Source organism: Callorhinchus milii, unplaced genomic scaffold (genome assembly GCF_018977255.1).
Source record: "Callorhinchus milii isolate IMCB2004 unplaced genomic scaffold, IMCB_Cmil_1.0 Scaffold1, whole genome shotgun sequence".
NCBI classification, from domain to species: domain Eukaryota; kingdom Metazoa; phylum Chordata; class Chondrichthyes; order Chimaeriformes; family Callorhinchidae; genus Callorhinchus; species Callorhinchus milii.
The window spans coordinates 65,935,728-65,952,007 of NW_024704742.1; the positions used below are offsets into that span (position 1 = coordinate 65,935,728).

At 45.9% G+C, this 16,280-nt stretch overlaps 1 protein-coding gene across 6 annotated transcripts in view; it reads right to left on the minus strand.

Moving 5' to 3' along the window:
• The window catches only part of fgfr3 (fibroblast growth factor receptor 3), a 54,174-nt gene that overhangs the window by 25,387 nt on the left and 12,507 nt on the right, over positions 1-16,280 (minus strand). For all 6 annotated transcript variants that reach the window (XM_042343219.1, XM_042343214.1, XM_042343207.1 and 3 more), the window contains exons 2-3: positions 13,387-13,656; positions 11,187-11,240 (exon numbers count right to left, since the gene is read on the minus strand). In XM_042343219.1, coding sequence (XP_042199153.1) covers positions 11,187-11,240; positions 13,387-13,656 — 324 coding nt within the window. The remainder of the gene's footprint in view (positions 1-11,186; positions 11,241-13,386; positions 13,657-16,280) is intronic.

Below are 16,280 nucleotides of genomic sequence, written 5' to 3' on the forward strand. Positions count from 1 at the left end.
TGAAGCAAATAAAACATGATCGCAGATGGGTAAGTGCGATAGGTCTAATGGGGGAGCACTAGTCCCTGACCACTGGCGCAGGACACAATAATGATGTTCAAATTCGTCTGCCAGTTCCAAGTCTATATTTTGCCAAAACAATTGACCAAAGAATAGAGTAATTATAGAGACCTCGGTCATTAAGAGAGAGACTTCCAGTCATTAATATAGAGCGAATTCCAGTCATTAATACAGCGACTCAGTCATTAATGGAGATGGTCATTAATAGATAGCCCCTTCAGTCAGTAACATAAAGCCCCCCCTCCCAAGTGCCCCCTCCAGTAATATATGAGTTTTTTCAGCTCCAAGAAGACTCTACTTATTCCCCAACCCCCGAGGATAATTTGCTTACACTAATGTCTCACAAACAGCTATGGGATGATTGAGCGGTTTATCAGGGGGGATTGTCGGTCAGGAGTGTTAGCCTGATGCTACGTGAGCCCAAAGTCACGATGAGACTTGAACACCGAACCTTCTGAGCCACAGGCCAGAATGCTACCATCTGAGCCAGGGTGACGCCAGCCTGGCCGTGTGTTTGCTCAGGAGCGAGGAGGACTATCACAAGCGATAAGTGGCAGTACTGGACAGCGTCACTGTGGCTCTGATCTCCGTAGCTTGTAAGTATGATTCGCCGGAAGAGCTTTACTCGCCTGTCGTTCATCCTTACCGGGCACGGCAATGCTACACAAATCAGGAAAGTGAATCTTAGCCCTCACTAAAGAGAACAACTCAATAACACAGGTCAGCTGCTTCCACCTGGCTTTTATAATCTTTAATAATAATCCTTGCATTTGATATAGCACCTTATCACGTCTTCGAAACGCCTGAAAGCGCTTCACAGAATACACCTTAAAGTGAACTGACTGTACTTTTGTGGGCGAAACGCGGCAGCCAATTGCGCACAGCAGTGTCCCACAAACAGTCATGGATTGAGTGACCAAATTATTATTAGTAGTATTTTTGAAGGGATTATTACCCCTGGAAAGCGATCTGCCAATCGACTAACAACCGCATTCCTACTTACTGCTAGATAAACAGAGGCGTGTGGTGTAAGGAAACCTGCCCAAGGTTTCGCTCTGCTGGGAATCAAACCCAAGTTCTCTCGCTTACGAATGCTCTAACCACTTCACTACAGGACACTACAGACACCAGCTAATGAGATTGGCAATGATGGCAATGTTACTGAGGAGACAGATGTGACCACAAACACCATCTCCCTGACCTCCAGATCCAACAGAGAACACATGGCAGAGTGATTGAATCGCACGAGAACAAAACCCTGCAGGAGGCTGTGGGGAGCGAGGTTATGGGCTGTGGGAAGGGACGAGCTAGCGCTGTGTTTGAGGTGTGTGTTTCTAGTGTAAGCTATTTATATACGTCCCTGACTGATTGAGGAGATGAACCTCCACAGTCTGGTGGCAAGTTGCCTAAAATAACTCACAAAAACAACTATTAGCCTGATACTGTCCCTCCCCATCGAGGCTTTCAAAGCTAAAGCTTTTATTACAACTGAACGAAGGAGTGTTTAAGACAGAGAGAGAAAAGGAGAGAGAAAGAGTGAGATAGGCTGATCTCTTTGTAGCTGTCAAATATTTATGGTTTAATGGTGGATTTGGTTAGGATCAGCTTACGCTAGAGATGTAAATGGGCCTGCTCCCCCTGCCCAGCCCTCCCTATCATAGGTGGTCAGACCTTCAGTCTCTCTGCCCCATCCTTTGGAACTCAATCCCAAAGTCCCTTCACCTCACCCCCTCCCTTGCCTCCTTCAAGTCCTGTCTCGAGATCCTCCTCTTCAATCACACTTTTGGTCATCCTCCTACCCTCCAGCCCTCCTGATCCCAACTCTAACTTGGGTGTAAATCCTTGACTATCCTGCCCCTTGGGACAACCTCGCGACGTAAAGGGCGCTATACAAATGTAATTTGTTGTTGTTAGAATTGGTTGATAACCTGGCATCAAGCAGCAGGTCTGGACCCCAGGATGGTCAGTGACTGGCAGCCTTGGAGCACAGGTCTCACTTAACCAGCGGGCACATTAATTAGCGGAGCGCTGGCCAGGGCAGGAAGTGCCTAAAGTTACTTATTTCAAATGCTTTAAATTTGCTTATCACCTCTCTGCCTGTTCAGGTGGATGTAACACGATTGAAAAAGAGAAGGGAGTTTCTCCCAGTTTCCTGGACAATAATCCCCCAGATAGGATGATCCCCAGTGTTGGAGGAATGAGCTATGAGCAGGGCCAACAGAAAAGTGAGGCCATTTTTGTAAAAAATTGCAGAGGGCTTTACAAATCTTGCGGGAAATTGTGGAGGGCTTTGCTAAATGTTGTGGGGAAATTGCGGGGTTTCATTGCTATTGGTTGGTGCTATTGAAGTACATTTACTGCCAACCCACATTTTTGATAAAAACTAAACATGAGGAAATAACACATATTAGATTGTTGCAAAAAAAATCTTAATTGCTTCTTTAACAAAAACTGGGTGGGCTTTTATTTTGGGGGGGGGGTGGGGGAAGCCACCAGCGAGGCTACAGGAGCTCACACCGCCTCCACTTCGTCGCGGCAAATGGCTTCTCCTCCAGCCCCTGTGCGGTGTTCCTCAGGGCTCTGTCCTCGGTCCCCTCCTCTTCACCCTCTACATGCTCCCCCTTGGTGACATCATCTGCAGACATGAGGTAAATTTCCACATGTACGCGGATGACTTCCAACTCTATCTCTCTGCCTCCATCCTCAACTCCAGGTCTACTGGCGTCCTGACCGACTGCCTGTCTTGACATCAAGTCCTGGATGAGGGACAACTTTTTCCAACTCAACGTCAGCGAGACTGAGGCCCTCCTGATTGGCTCGTACCAGCGCCTCCGCACCAGCTTCCACGGCTGCACACTCAACCTCAGTAACCCAGTCAGGAACCTGGTTGTCTTGTTTGACCCTGAACTGTCCTCTCTCCCCCACATCCGGGCCATGACCGACACTGCCTACCACCGCCTCCGCAATATTGCCAGACTCCGTCACTGCCTCACCTCTCAGGCTCCCGAAACCCTCACCCAAGCATTCGTCACATCGAGGCTCGATTGCGGGAACTCCCTCCTCATCGGCCTTCCCAACTCTTCCCTTTACAAGTTGCAGATCATCCAAAACTCTGCAGCTCGTGTACTCTTGCGCACCAGGCTCCGTGACCCCATCACTCCCACTCTCGCCCGACTCCACTGGTTCCCCATCCCCCAGAGGATCGAGTTCAAGATCCTCGTCCTCACCTTTAAGGCCATCCATGGCCTTGACCCCTCCTACCTCTCTGACCTACTGACTCCCTACCAACCTGCCCGCTCCCTCCGTTCAGTGGGCTCCGGCCTGCTCCATGTCTCCCGCCCGACCCATCCTACCATCGGTTGCCGGGCTTTCAGCCTCTCTGCCCCCACACTCTGGAACTCCATCCCACGGTCCCTTTGCCTCGCTTCCTCCCTTGCCTCCTTCAAGGCCGGTCTCAAGACCCTTATCTTCGACCGTGCCGTTGGCCTCCCTCCCAACTCTCTGTCTACCCTCACCCCTACACCACCCCTCCCCCATGCTCGGGCCCCGACACCTGACTGTTTAACACTTTGGGACATCCTCCCGACGTGAAAAGCGCTCTATAAATGTAATTTTGTTGTTGTTGTCTCAGAGCTGGCACCGCACACACTCAGAGAGAGAGACACGCACTCACAGAGAGAGGCACACACACACACAGAGACACACACTCACAGACACAGAGATAGACACACACACTCAGTGACAAAGAGGGAGACACACATTGACCCAGAGACACTCATAAACACACACATATAGAAGAGAGTGTAGCTGTTTGTGGGATACTGCGCCCACAGTGACGTCAGGTAAACAGCGCGTGTGGCCCGCCTGACAGAAACTACATTTAAGGCGAGTTTGTAGCGGGCGGGTCGTTGTAGCGGAAAATGAGGAAAACGTGAGTCCATACTTTGCTATTGGCCCAGGCTATGAGCGCGATTAGACAGGACAGGGCTCTTCAGTCTTGAGAGAAGACGGAGACCTCATAGAAATTTCATGTATGAAATTTTAAATGGGATTGAATAAGGAAACGCAGATCAACACTTTAGATGCATCGAGACAGTAGAACAAGAGGACATGGTTTAGAGTTTAAAAGTTCAATTTCAGGATAGACACCAGGAAGATTTTCTTTACACAGAGGATAATTAATAATCGGAACACATTGCCAAGAAGGGTGGTCGAGGCCAGAACACCAAGTCTCTGTGAATCTCTCTCTGTAAGGTTCTCGCTATGTGAATTTATGTCTGCATGTGTGTGTGTGTGTCTCTCTCTCTCTTTGAGTGTCTGTGTGAGTCTCTCTGTGTCTCTCTCTGAGTCTTTCTGTGTCTGTATTAGTCGCTCTCTAATCCTGCTTTGACCTGTATCAGATCTCCACTGCATCTGCAGTTTCACAGTTGGGAAGATCATGTGTCTGGTAACCTGGTGCTCGTGCACACGACACAACTCAGACCTTTCATTGATACGAACAGCCCGACATTGAGCAGGTTACGAGACGCTGTTAATTTCACCCTCCGATTCTATGAAACAAACCCGGTAGCTGGCTGTGTGCTCAGTTACATTAACAGGACTGAGAACCCATTGAACAGATCAGACCTGGCTGTGAGGCAGGGCTGCGAGACTGACGCCTGTGAACGGCACAGACAGATTTAACAGGAGATCAATTTGGTTCAAAGGCTGAGAGCCTGAGGGTGAGCTGGGCGGGGGTGGTGGGGGGGTTGGCCTTGAGTAAACAGATATTTACTGAAAGTGAGGCATTGTTGTTGTTCCAGTCAGACATGATTGCCAGAAACACATAATTATCCCTTTGCTGTCAGGTCAGTGCCGAGGTTTTCATTCCTAATGACCGGGACGGAGCACAAACTTCCACTGTAGGCAACGAGTTTAGCCACTGAAAAGACATTGCAGCAAAACAGACCTCACAATCCTTGCATTTGATGCAGTGCCTTATCATGCCGGGAGGACTTCTCAAAAAGAGCTCCACAGGGTTTACTTACTGTGGAGTGCGGTGACTGCGTTTTGTAGGCGGCAGCCAATTTGCGAGCTGCAACTTCCCACAAACAACCCATGGAGTGAATGAACCATTTTATTTGGAATTGTTAGCCAAGACTTGCGGACAAATAACTACCATTGGTCATTCGCTTCATAATAATATCAATAATCTTTGCATTTGATATAGTGCCTTACCACAGCGTTGAGACGTCTCAAAGTGCTTCACAGAATATACTGTAAAGTGAATTGACTTTGAAGTGGGTGAAACGCAGCAGCCAATTGCGCACAATAGTGTCCCACAAACAGTCGGATTGAGTGACCAAATTTTTTTTGAGAGATATTATTACCCCTGGAAAGCAATCCGCGAATCAACTAACAACCGGGCTCCTACTCACTGCTAGGTAAACAGAGGTGTGTGGAGTAAAGAAACTTGTTTTGGGTTTCACCTTACTTTGGATTCAAACCTGGATTCTCTCGCTTGCGAGGGGAGCGCACTAACCGCTACGGTACTCCGCTTGCACAAATCACAATCTGTGACCTAAACACACCAGGAAACATTGCTGTCACATGGAGTACAAGAAACTTAGACATAGACTGTTTTGTTTCAGGAGGAATGAGGGCGAGGAGGAGGGAGGTGGAGGTTTATTAGATTTGGATTAGCAGTCATCTAACCAGCTAATACAACAAATTGCTTCTAATTTCTTCTAATCCTTTTAAATGCCGATACCCTGTGACAGAACCAATGATAGTCACGAGGGAGATTTATGGCTGGGATTATATTCTCTATCATGGAGGGAACATTTTGCCGCCAACATTGTCCTCGCTAACATCCCTGTTTACCTGTCTGCCGTCACCTGCCAGTAGTTTACACCAAACGGACGAATGGATAAGTTACAAGGAGCTGCAAACTGGCAACTGATCAAGAAGCTTTATTGACCCATTCAGAGACTCTCCTTTGTGCGACTTTAAACCGCTTTGACATTCCGAGTTTGTCAGCAGAGCTAATAATTACTTCCATTTAAATTGTGCCTTTCACATAAAGAGGACGTCTCACAGGATTTACATTAAAGTCTACTGACTGTGCAATAAGTGTATAGAAGATGTGAAAAACACTATATCAAATACAAGGATTATTATTATTATTATTATTGTCATTATTATTTTGTAGGCAAATCCGGCAGTCAATTTGCAAACAGAGCAAAACAACTGCTCCAGAACCGTCCACAAAGAATAGCCTTTCTTTCCGGTGCTGTATTATCTGAAATACTTTTTTCAGAGTCGCAGCACCCTCCCCCATCCCCGTCTCCCTTCTATCCGCATTTACACCGCCACCTCCACCCTCCTGCCCACGCACAAATAAAGTCTGACACTGAAAAATTACAGTGCTCCACTGGCAGTGCAGTCAACACCTCAACACAACTAGTGGGTCACAGCTAAACCATAGCTGGTATCAGTGCCCCTGGGGGCTGAGTAAACTCAGGTAAAGGGCTGGTCCCATTTAAGATAGGTGAGTCACTGGCTTGACTAAAAGATCAATCAGCTAATCAAAGGTGAGGATGTCCCAACAAGCAGCCAGATTGGAAGTGGACGGGTTCCACCGATGGGTTAGGAGAGCGGCAAACGGGGGTCAGAGGGGGCTATGGGCTAGGGCTGTTCGGAGGACTATCTGTGGTGTGGTCCTCCCCAGGGCTTTCCCATCCCAGTCCCTTTAAAGGGGTGAAGGGTTGGGGGGGGGGGGGGGGCGGCCATCTATGACGCCAGTACGGAGGCTAGGCTGGTCTTAAAGGGGACTGACTGATCACTCAGCCCTTCAGCCCCAACACCACTCCAAAGAATATTTTCACCCAGGCGACAACAATCGGAGGAGAAATATTGGCAGAAATTAAATAAAGGCGTCTTCTGGCTTCAGCATCGCAACTCGTTCAATCACTTGAGCTGCAGCTAACCTGCCACTTCCCCCCCGTGGAGTTAAAATGCACTCCCTGAACTCTCTCAACACCCAGAACAATGCAGCACTTGTCAGTGGAGGCACGTCTCACACCTCCTCCCTGGGAACCAGTCAGTGCTGCCTAGTAGAAAGAGCTGATTCCCTTGTGAAAGTTACCTTCCCTGTGAGCTGGCCAGAGATACCGACCTGATGGATGGGGCCTCGAGAGCTGATTCCCCGAGCTGGGTTTCCATCTGAAAATCTGAGCTCACAAAAAACAATAATAAATTGGTCATTTTCAATCTACGACTGTTTGTGGGACACTGCTGTGCGCAATTGGCTGCCACGTTCGCCCACAAATATACAGTCAATTCACTTTACAGTATATTCTGTGAAGCGCTTTGGGACGTCTAAAGACGTGAAAAGCGCTATATCAAATGCAAGGATTATTATTATTATAATAATCTCTTGCATTTGATATAGCGCCTTATCATTTTGTTGCGACGTCTCAAAGCGCGTCACAGAATATACTGTAAAGTGAATTCAGTGTGTAATTTGTGGGCAAAACGCAGCAGCCAACTGTACACAGCAGTGTCCCACAAACAGTTGTGGATTGAATGACCAAATTTTTCTCTCTTTTTTTCGAGGGATTATTTCCCCCGGAAAGCGATCCGCCAATTGATTAACAACCGGGTTCCTACTTACTGTTATGTAAACAGAGGTGTGTGGAGGAAGGAAACTTGCCTAATGTTTCGCCCTGCTCGGGAATCAAATCTGGGTCCTCTCACTTGCGAGGCGAGTGCACTAGACCTAGGAATCTGATGAAAAAGGGGTCGCTCTCCTGATCAACCTTTACACTTGCCCGAGTATCAAAAACGTACAAGTGTGCACCGGGCAGAGGGACATGGGTGGGAGAACCAAAGTTTTTTTTACACGTTCGATTTCTCTGTGTGCTGAAGAAATAAACAAGGGGGTAAACTCAACACTACGATTGCTGAACACTGAGCTTCATTCACAAGCTGGAAAGAGCTGTAACTCAGGAGCGTCTGTGGTGTGAAAGGCACGAATACCTCACTCACACCACAGACTCCCCCCCTCTCTCTCACTCCTGAATTATGGGCCTATTGCTCTTGTGAAAGAAGCACTGCATTCACCGCTCTGGCCCGAGTCCTGGCTTCTGCTCAGTAGTGTCCAAATAAGTGTCAGCTAACACCGTGCATTTATAATAATAAGTTGTTTTTATGTTAAAAAAAAACTTAATTTCTCACACGTGGATGATCGCAGTCACACGGCATTAGGGACCCGAAATTCCATCTAGTCTTAGCCAGTGAAGCCACCACTAAAAGCCGCCTGTTAAACCGTCTATAACCTGTAACCTAGAGGTAGAGCTAAACCTGTTGAATTTGTTACTTTAAAAGAGCGAAGGAAGAGAATCGTCCTGAGCCACAACAAGTCTAGTCGTTCAATTACAAGCACTCAGCACTGAGGCCGCCCTGCTCACCCCACCTCCACGAGAGCTGTTCTTCTGGTATCCACCCAACCCAGACGTGCTGCCACTTGCAAGACGTGCTGCAGGGAGCAGAGAAATAAGCTTAGCGTCGCTCCAGCTCTCTGAGAGAGGAATGAGGAGACACTGGTGGTCGGTCAAGGCAAACTGTCTGTGGGCCACGGACCCCTTTGCATTGCTACTGAATCCTTATATTGTAATAATCCTTACATTTGATACAGCACATTTCATTTGCGTACAAAATATACAGTCAAATCACTTTACAGTATATTCCTTGAAGTGCTTTTTAGAGAAGTCTCAATGATGTAATAACAACAAGAATTTGCACTTATATAGCACCCTCCATGCAGGGTAGCGCCTCAGAGAACTTAATAGAGTGATAAGGCACTACATCAAATGCTATATCAAATGCAAGGATTATTACTATTATCATTATTATTATTATAATGTCCCAGAGTCTAATTTTCTTGCAAGGATTATTCACTTCAGGAGGTTACCTCAAAGCACTTTGCAGGATTCACAGTAAAGTGTTTTGTAGATGATTGCGGACTTAACTTACACACAGCATTGCACACAAACAGCCCCAAACAGTGGATTCGATGGATTGTTGGCCACACAGATACATATAAACACCAACACACACACACATATATACTATATATATATATATATATATATACATACATGCACACACACACAGACACTCACAAACTGTCTCTACAAACACACCCACATTCAATTCCAAACATATACACAACACAACAAAATTACATTGTATAGCGCCTTTCACATCAGGAGGACATCCCAAGGCACTGGACAATCAGTGTTTCAGACCTGAGCTGGGGATCAGGATCGGGGAGGGCGAAGGTACCGTTGAAGAGTAGGGTCTTGAGATGGGTCTTGAAGGAGGCAAGGGAGGGGGTGAGGTGGAGGGACTGTGCGATGGGAGTTCCAGAGGGTGGGGACAGAGTGGCTGAAGGCCTGCCCGCCAATGGCGGGGGACATGAAACAGGCCGGAGCCCGCTGAGCAGAGGGAGTGGGCAAGTTGGTAGTAGGTTAGGAGGTCGCAAAGGTGAGGGGAAGCAAAACCATGGAGGGCCATCCTCTGTGTGATGAGAAACTAGTGGAGTTGGGTGAGGATGGAAATGATAGGGTCATGGAACCTGGTGCGGGAGAGGACACGGGCTGCAGAGTTCTGGATGATCTGCAGCCTATGGAGGGAGGAGTTGAGGAAGCCGACAAGCAGGGAGTATGCGTAGTCAAGCCTGGATGTTATGAATACGTGTATGACGGTTTCGGTGGCCTGCGCTGTGAGACAATGGTGGAGCCGGGCGATGTTGTGGAGGTGGGGTAAGGTGGAGTGGGTCATGGTATGGATGTGGGGTAGAAAGGATAGTTGAGGGTCAAACAATACGCCAAGATTCCGAACTCATATACACACATACTTACTCTAACATACACACCTATACACACACAAACTTACATCTATCCCCATAATACACACACCCACATATGCACATACTTTAACACACCCACATACATACTTACATTTATATACGTACATTTACACCTCCACACACACTCTTGCACACACCCACACATTTACATCTACACACACACACACACACACAGGGTGACCAAAAGTCGCAGTACCATTACAATGTCTAAAAGGTCTTAAATAAATGATTGTTTTAGATAACTGGGTAGACATTTTATAGTAAGACTTTTTGGTCACCCTGTACAAATACTTACTCCACACGCATTTAACATTTATATATACACACACACACTCACTCATACAAACAGCTCCTCACTGACTGATGGCGTGTGTTTTGAATCAGTTCAGACACAGCAGTTAGTGTTGACCGTGTGCACTGGTTGAACCAGAGTTCAGATACATTGAGCTGGACAGCCCGGCCTCCTGGCGACTAGTTGATGCCAGAGCACCTCAGAGAGAATGCTGAGTTGAACAGAGATCTTCTCACAAAGAGGATGTCGTGGGCAGCAGATAGACAGCGCCTTGGGACACAGGGTCAGTTCACTGAGGCTTGCACATAAACTGGATGATTGGAAATAAGTCAACTCATGATACACAGAAAATGCCTCTCTGAAATGTGGTGGCGATAAAGAGCGAATGCAGAGTTTCCTCCAGGGAATCCCCTATAATAAAATAATAATCCTGGCATTTGATAAAGCACCTCATCATGTTGTCAAGAAAGCGCTTCACAGAGATTTTTCATCAGGTGCAGTGACTGTGTATTTGGTTGGCGAACATGGCAGTCTATTTGCACACATGAACTTCAGACACAAACAGCCATAAACTGAACAAACAATTTTATCGTCCGACACCAACCTCACATTTACCTGCAAGACCATGGCTTTGAGGAGCTCTGAAGCTCGCGTTTCCCCACAGATTTAGGCTTAAGGCCGTTCCTTGCCTTAAAATTTCAGAGTGACGATAATTTGCGAAAATCCTTAAAATTTATTCTTAATTTGGACACCGGTTTCCTTATTTACGAAGAATTTTTCAAAATTGTAAAACAGAATAGTCTCGAGCCTAAGAATGGGAGAGATTTGATGGCTCAGATCTCCTTAGTGCCCTTGATTAATTGGCAACGAACATGGGGCAGTTTATAAATTGGGACGTTTCAGACACAATTATCTCCCTACCTGTGTCATCAGAACCATCATCATCGTCTTCATCATTGCCTGAGGAAAACGAGTCTGAAAGACACAAAGGAAATGAAAAATAAAATAATTCTTATATTGACACACTGCCTTTCACATCAGGAGGATGTCTCAAAGCAAAGCACAGGAGTTTACTGTGAAGTGTGACTGTATTTTGTGATGGGCCTTGAAGGAAGGGAGGGAGCACCACACCCCCACGCAGACGTACAAAACCGCCCCCCCCCTCACCCACACGCCTAAACCCGTACCAACACTCCCCTTTCTAACCACAACCGTACTCCCCCAACACACACACACCAACACCCGTGAACACAAACATACATCCGAAACACTTTAACCTCACACATGTAAATTAACCATGAGTTTAAGGATAGTTTTCCAACATTTTGCCAATGGAACCTGGCGAGGATGGGGTTAAAGAACATACAAAGCTTTCAGTGAAGATTCAATGAGCTGGGCCCTGTGTGTAAAAGAAAGTCTCCACTTCAATGTCAGGAGCTGAGAGTTGCCAGGATTGGATCCGAGACCCACACAGCTCATGTATACAGCACTGCTTTGTGTTATGTGGTTTGGTGTTGATAAGCCGGCAAAGGCGTGGCTTTTTGTGTGATCTGATTGCAGAGACTTAACACTTTATTTACACTGGCTCCTGAACTGAATCCATTGGATCTTTTGTGTCTCTGCATCTAGACTTTCCGTCTTGTGCAATGAGTCATCAAATATCTCTCTGATCTAAGAGTTGCCTGGGGAGTATCGCAATGAAGAGATTTGTATTCTAGGGAATATCTGTGTGTTATCATGTGTTCTGTGTATGTATTGATACATACATACATACACACACACACACACACACACACACACACACACATACATACATACATACATACATACAAACAAACAAACATACAAGTAGGGTGGTCCTAACTGGACAATGTGGGAAGCTTGCCATATCGTGTTTTCAATGGTAAGTTATGTGGTTTTAGCTGGTTAAACTCCAGCAGTTACCCCAATGTACATTCGGGTCCCCAAGCCTTGGCTCTTGCCAACCTGCGTCCAATACTTTCCAGAATTAGGTAAACAGGATGTGTCCCTCCAGAGAGAGAGAGTGTACATTCCATTCCAGATACAAGAAATGTCCATGTATAAGTAGAATACATATGCAAGGATTCTGAATCTTAATGGTTTCTAAGGTATTTTATTACAAATTAAATTAAACTTTTAGTTATTTGTTCATCTGTTGCTGACAACATCTGATGTAACACTACAATCTCCACCTTTCCAGGGAGCTCTGTCTATTGCCCTCTGGGCCCATCTGATAGCACTTTGGTTTAATAATAATAATATTTAACGCCTTATCTGAAGGACAGATCATAATCCTGCAGTTTATACAGCGCCTTTCACATCACAAGGACACCTCAAAGTGCTTAACAGGCTACACTGCAAGTGGAGGGTTTGTGTGTTCTGTCGGTGAAGCGAGTATCAGCCGGATATCCTACTGCACCTGAGCCACATCCTGACTTCCCTCAAATTCCACAATCACCTTTCAGTGGAGAGTTGAGAGGAGCATTGGAAAGTGATCAGTGGCAGGTATCCTACCTGGCGGATCGTTTAGTAACACATTGCAGATTTTTCACAGATTTTTTTTTACTAGCCCATGACTGATTTTGACAAGCTAACAGCTAGTTTTTTTTTGTGTTTTTTTTTGGAGCCTATGGCATTGCTGTCTTGAGTGGGATCAGCGAACACAGCACAAACGGGATTCAATCGTTCACACTGGGCAGTGCCTTTATAAAATGAACCATCGGAGGGAGCTAGGTATGTTTAATCTCAAGAGATGTCATTATTTTCCATTCAGCACGAGATCACAAGAGAGATTCGGATGAAGACGTCCCTTTGGCACATTTGATCTCTTTCTTCCAGAACATCAACCTTCCTGCCCTTCCAATAGCAGCATCGAGGAGTTCCAGGTTCCTGGCCTCGACCATCTTTCATTCTAACCTTTGCCAGTCGTTAATTACCCTCCGTGTAAAGAAATACCGCCTTGTGTCTGTGCTGAAGTTGCCCTATGCAACCCTGAACATGTGCCCTCTTGTCTCTTTGCTGCCCTGACGTGTCTGAAAGCAAAGTGATTAATACAAGCCAGCACTGCTCTGGGCAGAAGTTATTGAGAACTGACACTCACCAGTGACTCTCACTGTGAAATTGCTCAGAATCTCATGGGTCTGCAAAAACTTGCAAATGTAGAGCCCGGAGTCGTCGTAGGAAATGTTGATGATTTTTAGTAGTCTCTGCTCCACTTGGCTCCTGTTGCTAGGCACAATGTCAAGTCCGTCTTTCACCCATTTGGTAGCCAGCGAGGAACCCTGAGTGTTGCAAGACAGCTCCAGGGTGTCTCCACTGCTGAGCACAAACTCCTCCAGTAAGGTACGCTGTCTTCCCATAGACTCTGCTCCTGGAAAGTGAGAGAGAGAGAGAGAGAGAGATTAACACTGTGTTTAATGATAATAATAATAGTAATTTGGTCACTCAATACATGACTGTTTGTGGGACACTGCTGTGTGTAATTGGCTGCCGGGTTTCGCCCACAAAATATACAGTCAATTCACTTTACGGTATATTCTCTGAAGCGCTTTGAGACATTTCAAAGACATGATTAGGCGCTATATCAAATGCAAGGGTTATTATTATTACTGACTAGTATGGAATTTTGGCTTATTGCAGCACCTTATTAAAATAATTATATCTGAGCACCGGAGGTGGGTAAGGAGATGACAAAGTGCGGTCAAAGAGGTGAGTCTTAAGGCTGGCTTTAAGAGGAGAAAGAGAGGATGAGGAAGGAGTTCCAGAGAACGGAGCAGGATGGCTGAAAGCTCGTCAGCCGATGGTGGCACAGATCGGGGTTGGGGAGTGGGTGGGTGGGCGTGAAGCACATCAATGTTCGCTGAGTATCTTCAAAATGGAATACGATTTAATTAAACCGAAAGTGAGGAACAGAGCTCTGGAGAGACTCGGTGCAACACGGATGATGGACGACCAACTCTGCTTTGTGTTAGGAGTTAGCTGGTTAGGAGCAGCCAAGTTATTTGAATAACAAGAGACTGAGAACTTTTAAACTCAAGTTAAATATTCGGTGAAGCTAATTGTTACTGTTCAGCACTTGGCTTAGGTTTTGAGACGATGCCCTCCACCCACCCAACTTTCAACATAGAGGTCATCTCCCCATTAAACACCGAGGTGCCCCCCCCTCCATTAACTGTAGAGAAAGAACCCCCCAATTAAACACAGAGATACCCCCCACCCCATTAACCAGAGAAGTTGCCCCCTAATTAAACACAAAGAAAGTCCCGTTAAATAGAAGGAAATAATTCTAAGTAATTCAGCAGAAAACAGCTATGGGTATAGCTGTCAACACACAACTGTCGAGCTGTATGTTTTGGCCAAATGTTCTACACAATCCAGCGCCTCAGGAATACTCACAGACAAAGCAAAGCAAATAAAACAGGTAACTAACATAACGCTGCCTTTCATTCATTCACAGGCTCCTACACACAGCAAACACTGTGCTGCAGCATTCTGTATATATTTTCTGCTGAGCAGTCAGCCCTCTGTGCTGAATGGCTGCAATTCTATTACACAGGAACGCCTCAAATATTTTTGTTTACCGGAGATGCCGGTATGTTAAGAAAACATTTATATATATATATATATATCTAAAAGAGAAAAAAACAAGTTCTCTCTATATCTCTCTCTCAACTTAAATGCTAACACAGCTAAGCTTGTTCTGAGCTACAGGCCAATATTGCTGTCAGAATGACTAACCATTTTGAACCCAGACATCAGTAACAAGGCAAATTGTTGCACACACAAGTCTGTGCAGTTACCCGCGATATATGGGCAGAGGCATTCGTGCATCAAAGGTGGAGAGATTTACCAGATGAAAGAGCGGGCGAGAGATTATGATAATAATACCTTGCATTTACACAGGCGTCTTTTGTGTGCATGATAAAGGAAAGCCTCAAAGCGCTTCTCAGAATATAAATGATTAGAAACGAAAGTGAACATCATCGTACAAGCAAAGGCGGAGAACATCATCGTACAAGCAAAGGCGGAGACTAAACTGTGCCAGTGACATTCCGTAAACAACATTGTGCAGCCAATGAATCTGAATTTGTACTTGTGTGTTAACCTTGCTCAGTCAGTGGTGATTTCGCCTCAAGAGTTAGAAGGTCATGGGTCCAAATCCCCTCATCGGGACTATGAACATTTGTTTGTGTGTTATATATATGTATATATATATATAAAAAAGAGACTAGCTAATAGTTGAGGCTGAAACTCCAATGTAGTTCTGGGGGAGACTTTACGTAGCTTTGAAATAGAGAGGTCGTGGCAGTCCCTTTATGTCCACCTGAATCAAAGACAACAACAACTTGCAGTTATATGGCGTCCTTGACCTGTGCATCTCAGAGCGCTTAACAGTGGCTGGCCAAGCCGAAAAGGGCAGGGAGGTGACAAAAGGCATGGTCAAAAAAGAAAGTCTTTGGGTATGATTTGAAGATGGGCAAAGAAGGGGCACAATGGAGGGATTGAGACAGGGGGTGCTAGAGATTCAGGGTGTGGTGGCTGAAGGCACGGTCGTCGATTGTGCAAGGGAGCAGACCCGAGCCAGCTGAGCCGTGAGGAACTTTAAAATCGATTTGTTCTGCAACAGGCAGAATCTACATATCATAGCACAGCCAAATAATGGGATAATGATCTGGAAAAAAAATAATACAATTGAACATAATGTGGGTTTATACACGCAGGAAGCTGGCCAGTCTGCCCAGAAGCGACATCAGCGGCGTCCTGGAAGTGGCCAGTTATTTTTGTGGCCCCTTTATAATGCAGCGTCTACTCTTCGTGGATCCACAGCATCATTTTGTAAACAGGAGTCACCGTGCCCTGTGCTATCCTCTGTGGCTGATTACTCTCACAGCAATCTAGTACACTGTGTTCTGCTCGTGTACTCACCGTAACCACAGTTAGGTGATGATACAGAGGGAAAACGTCATCGATAAGTCTTTTTAAAAAAAATTCAAC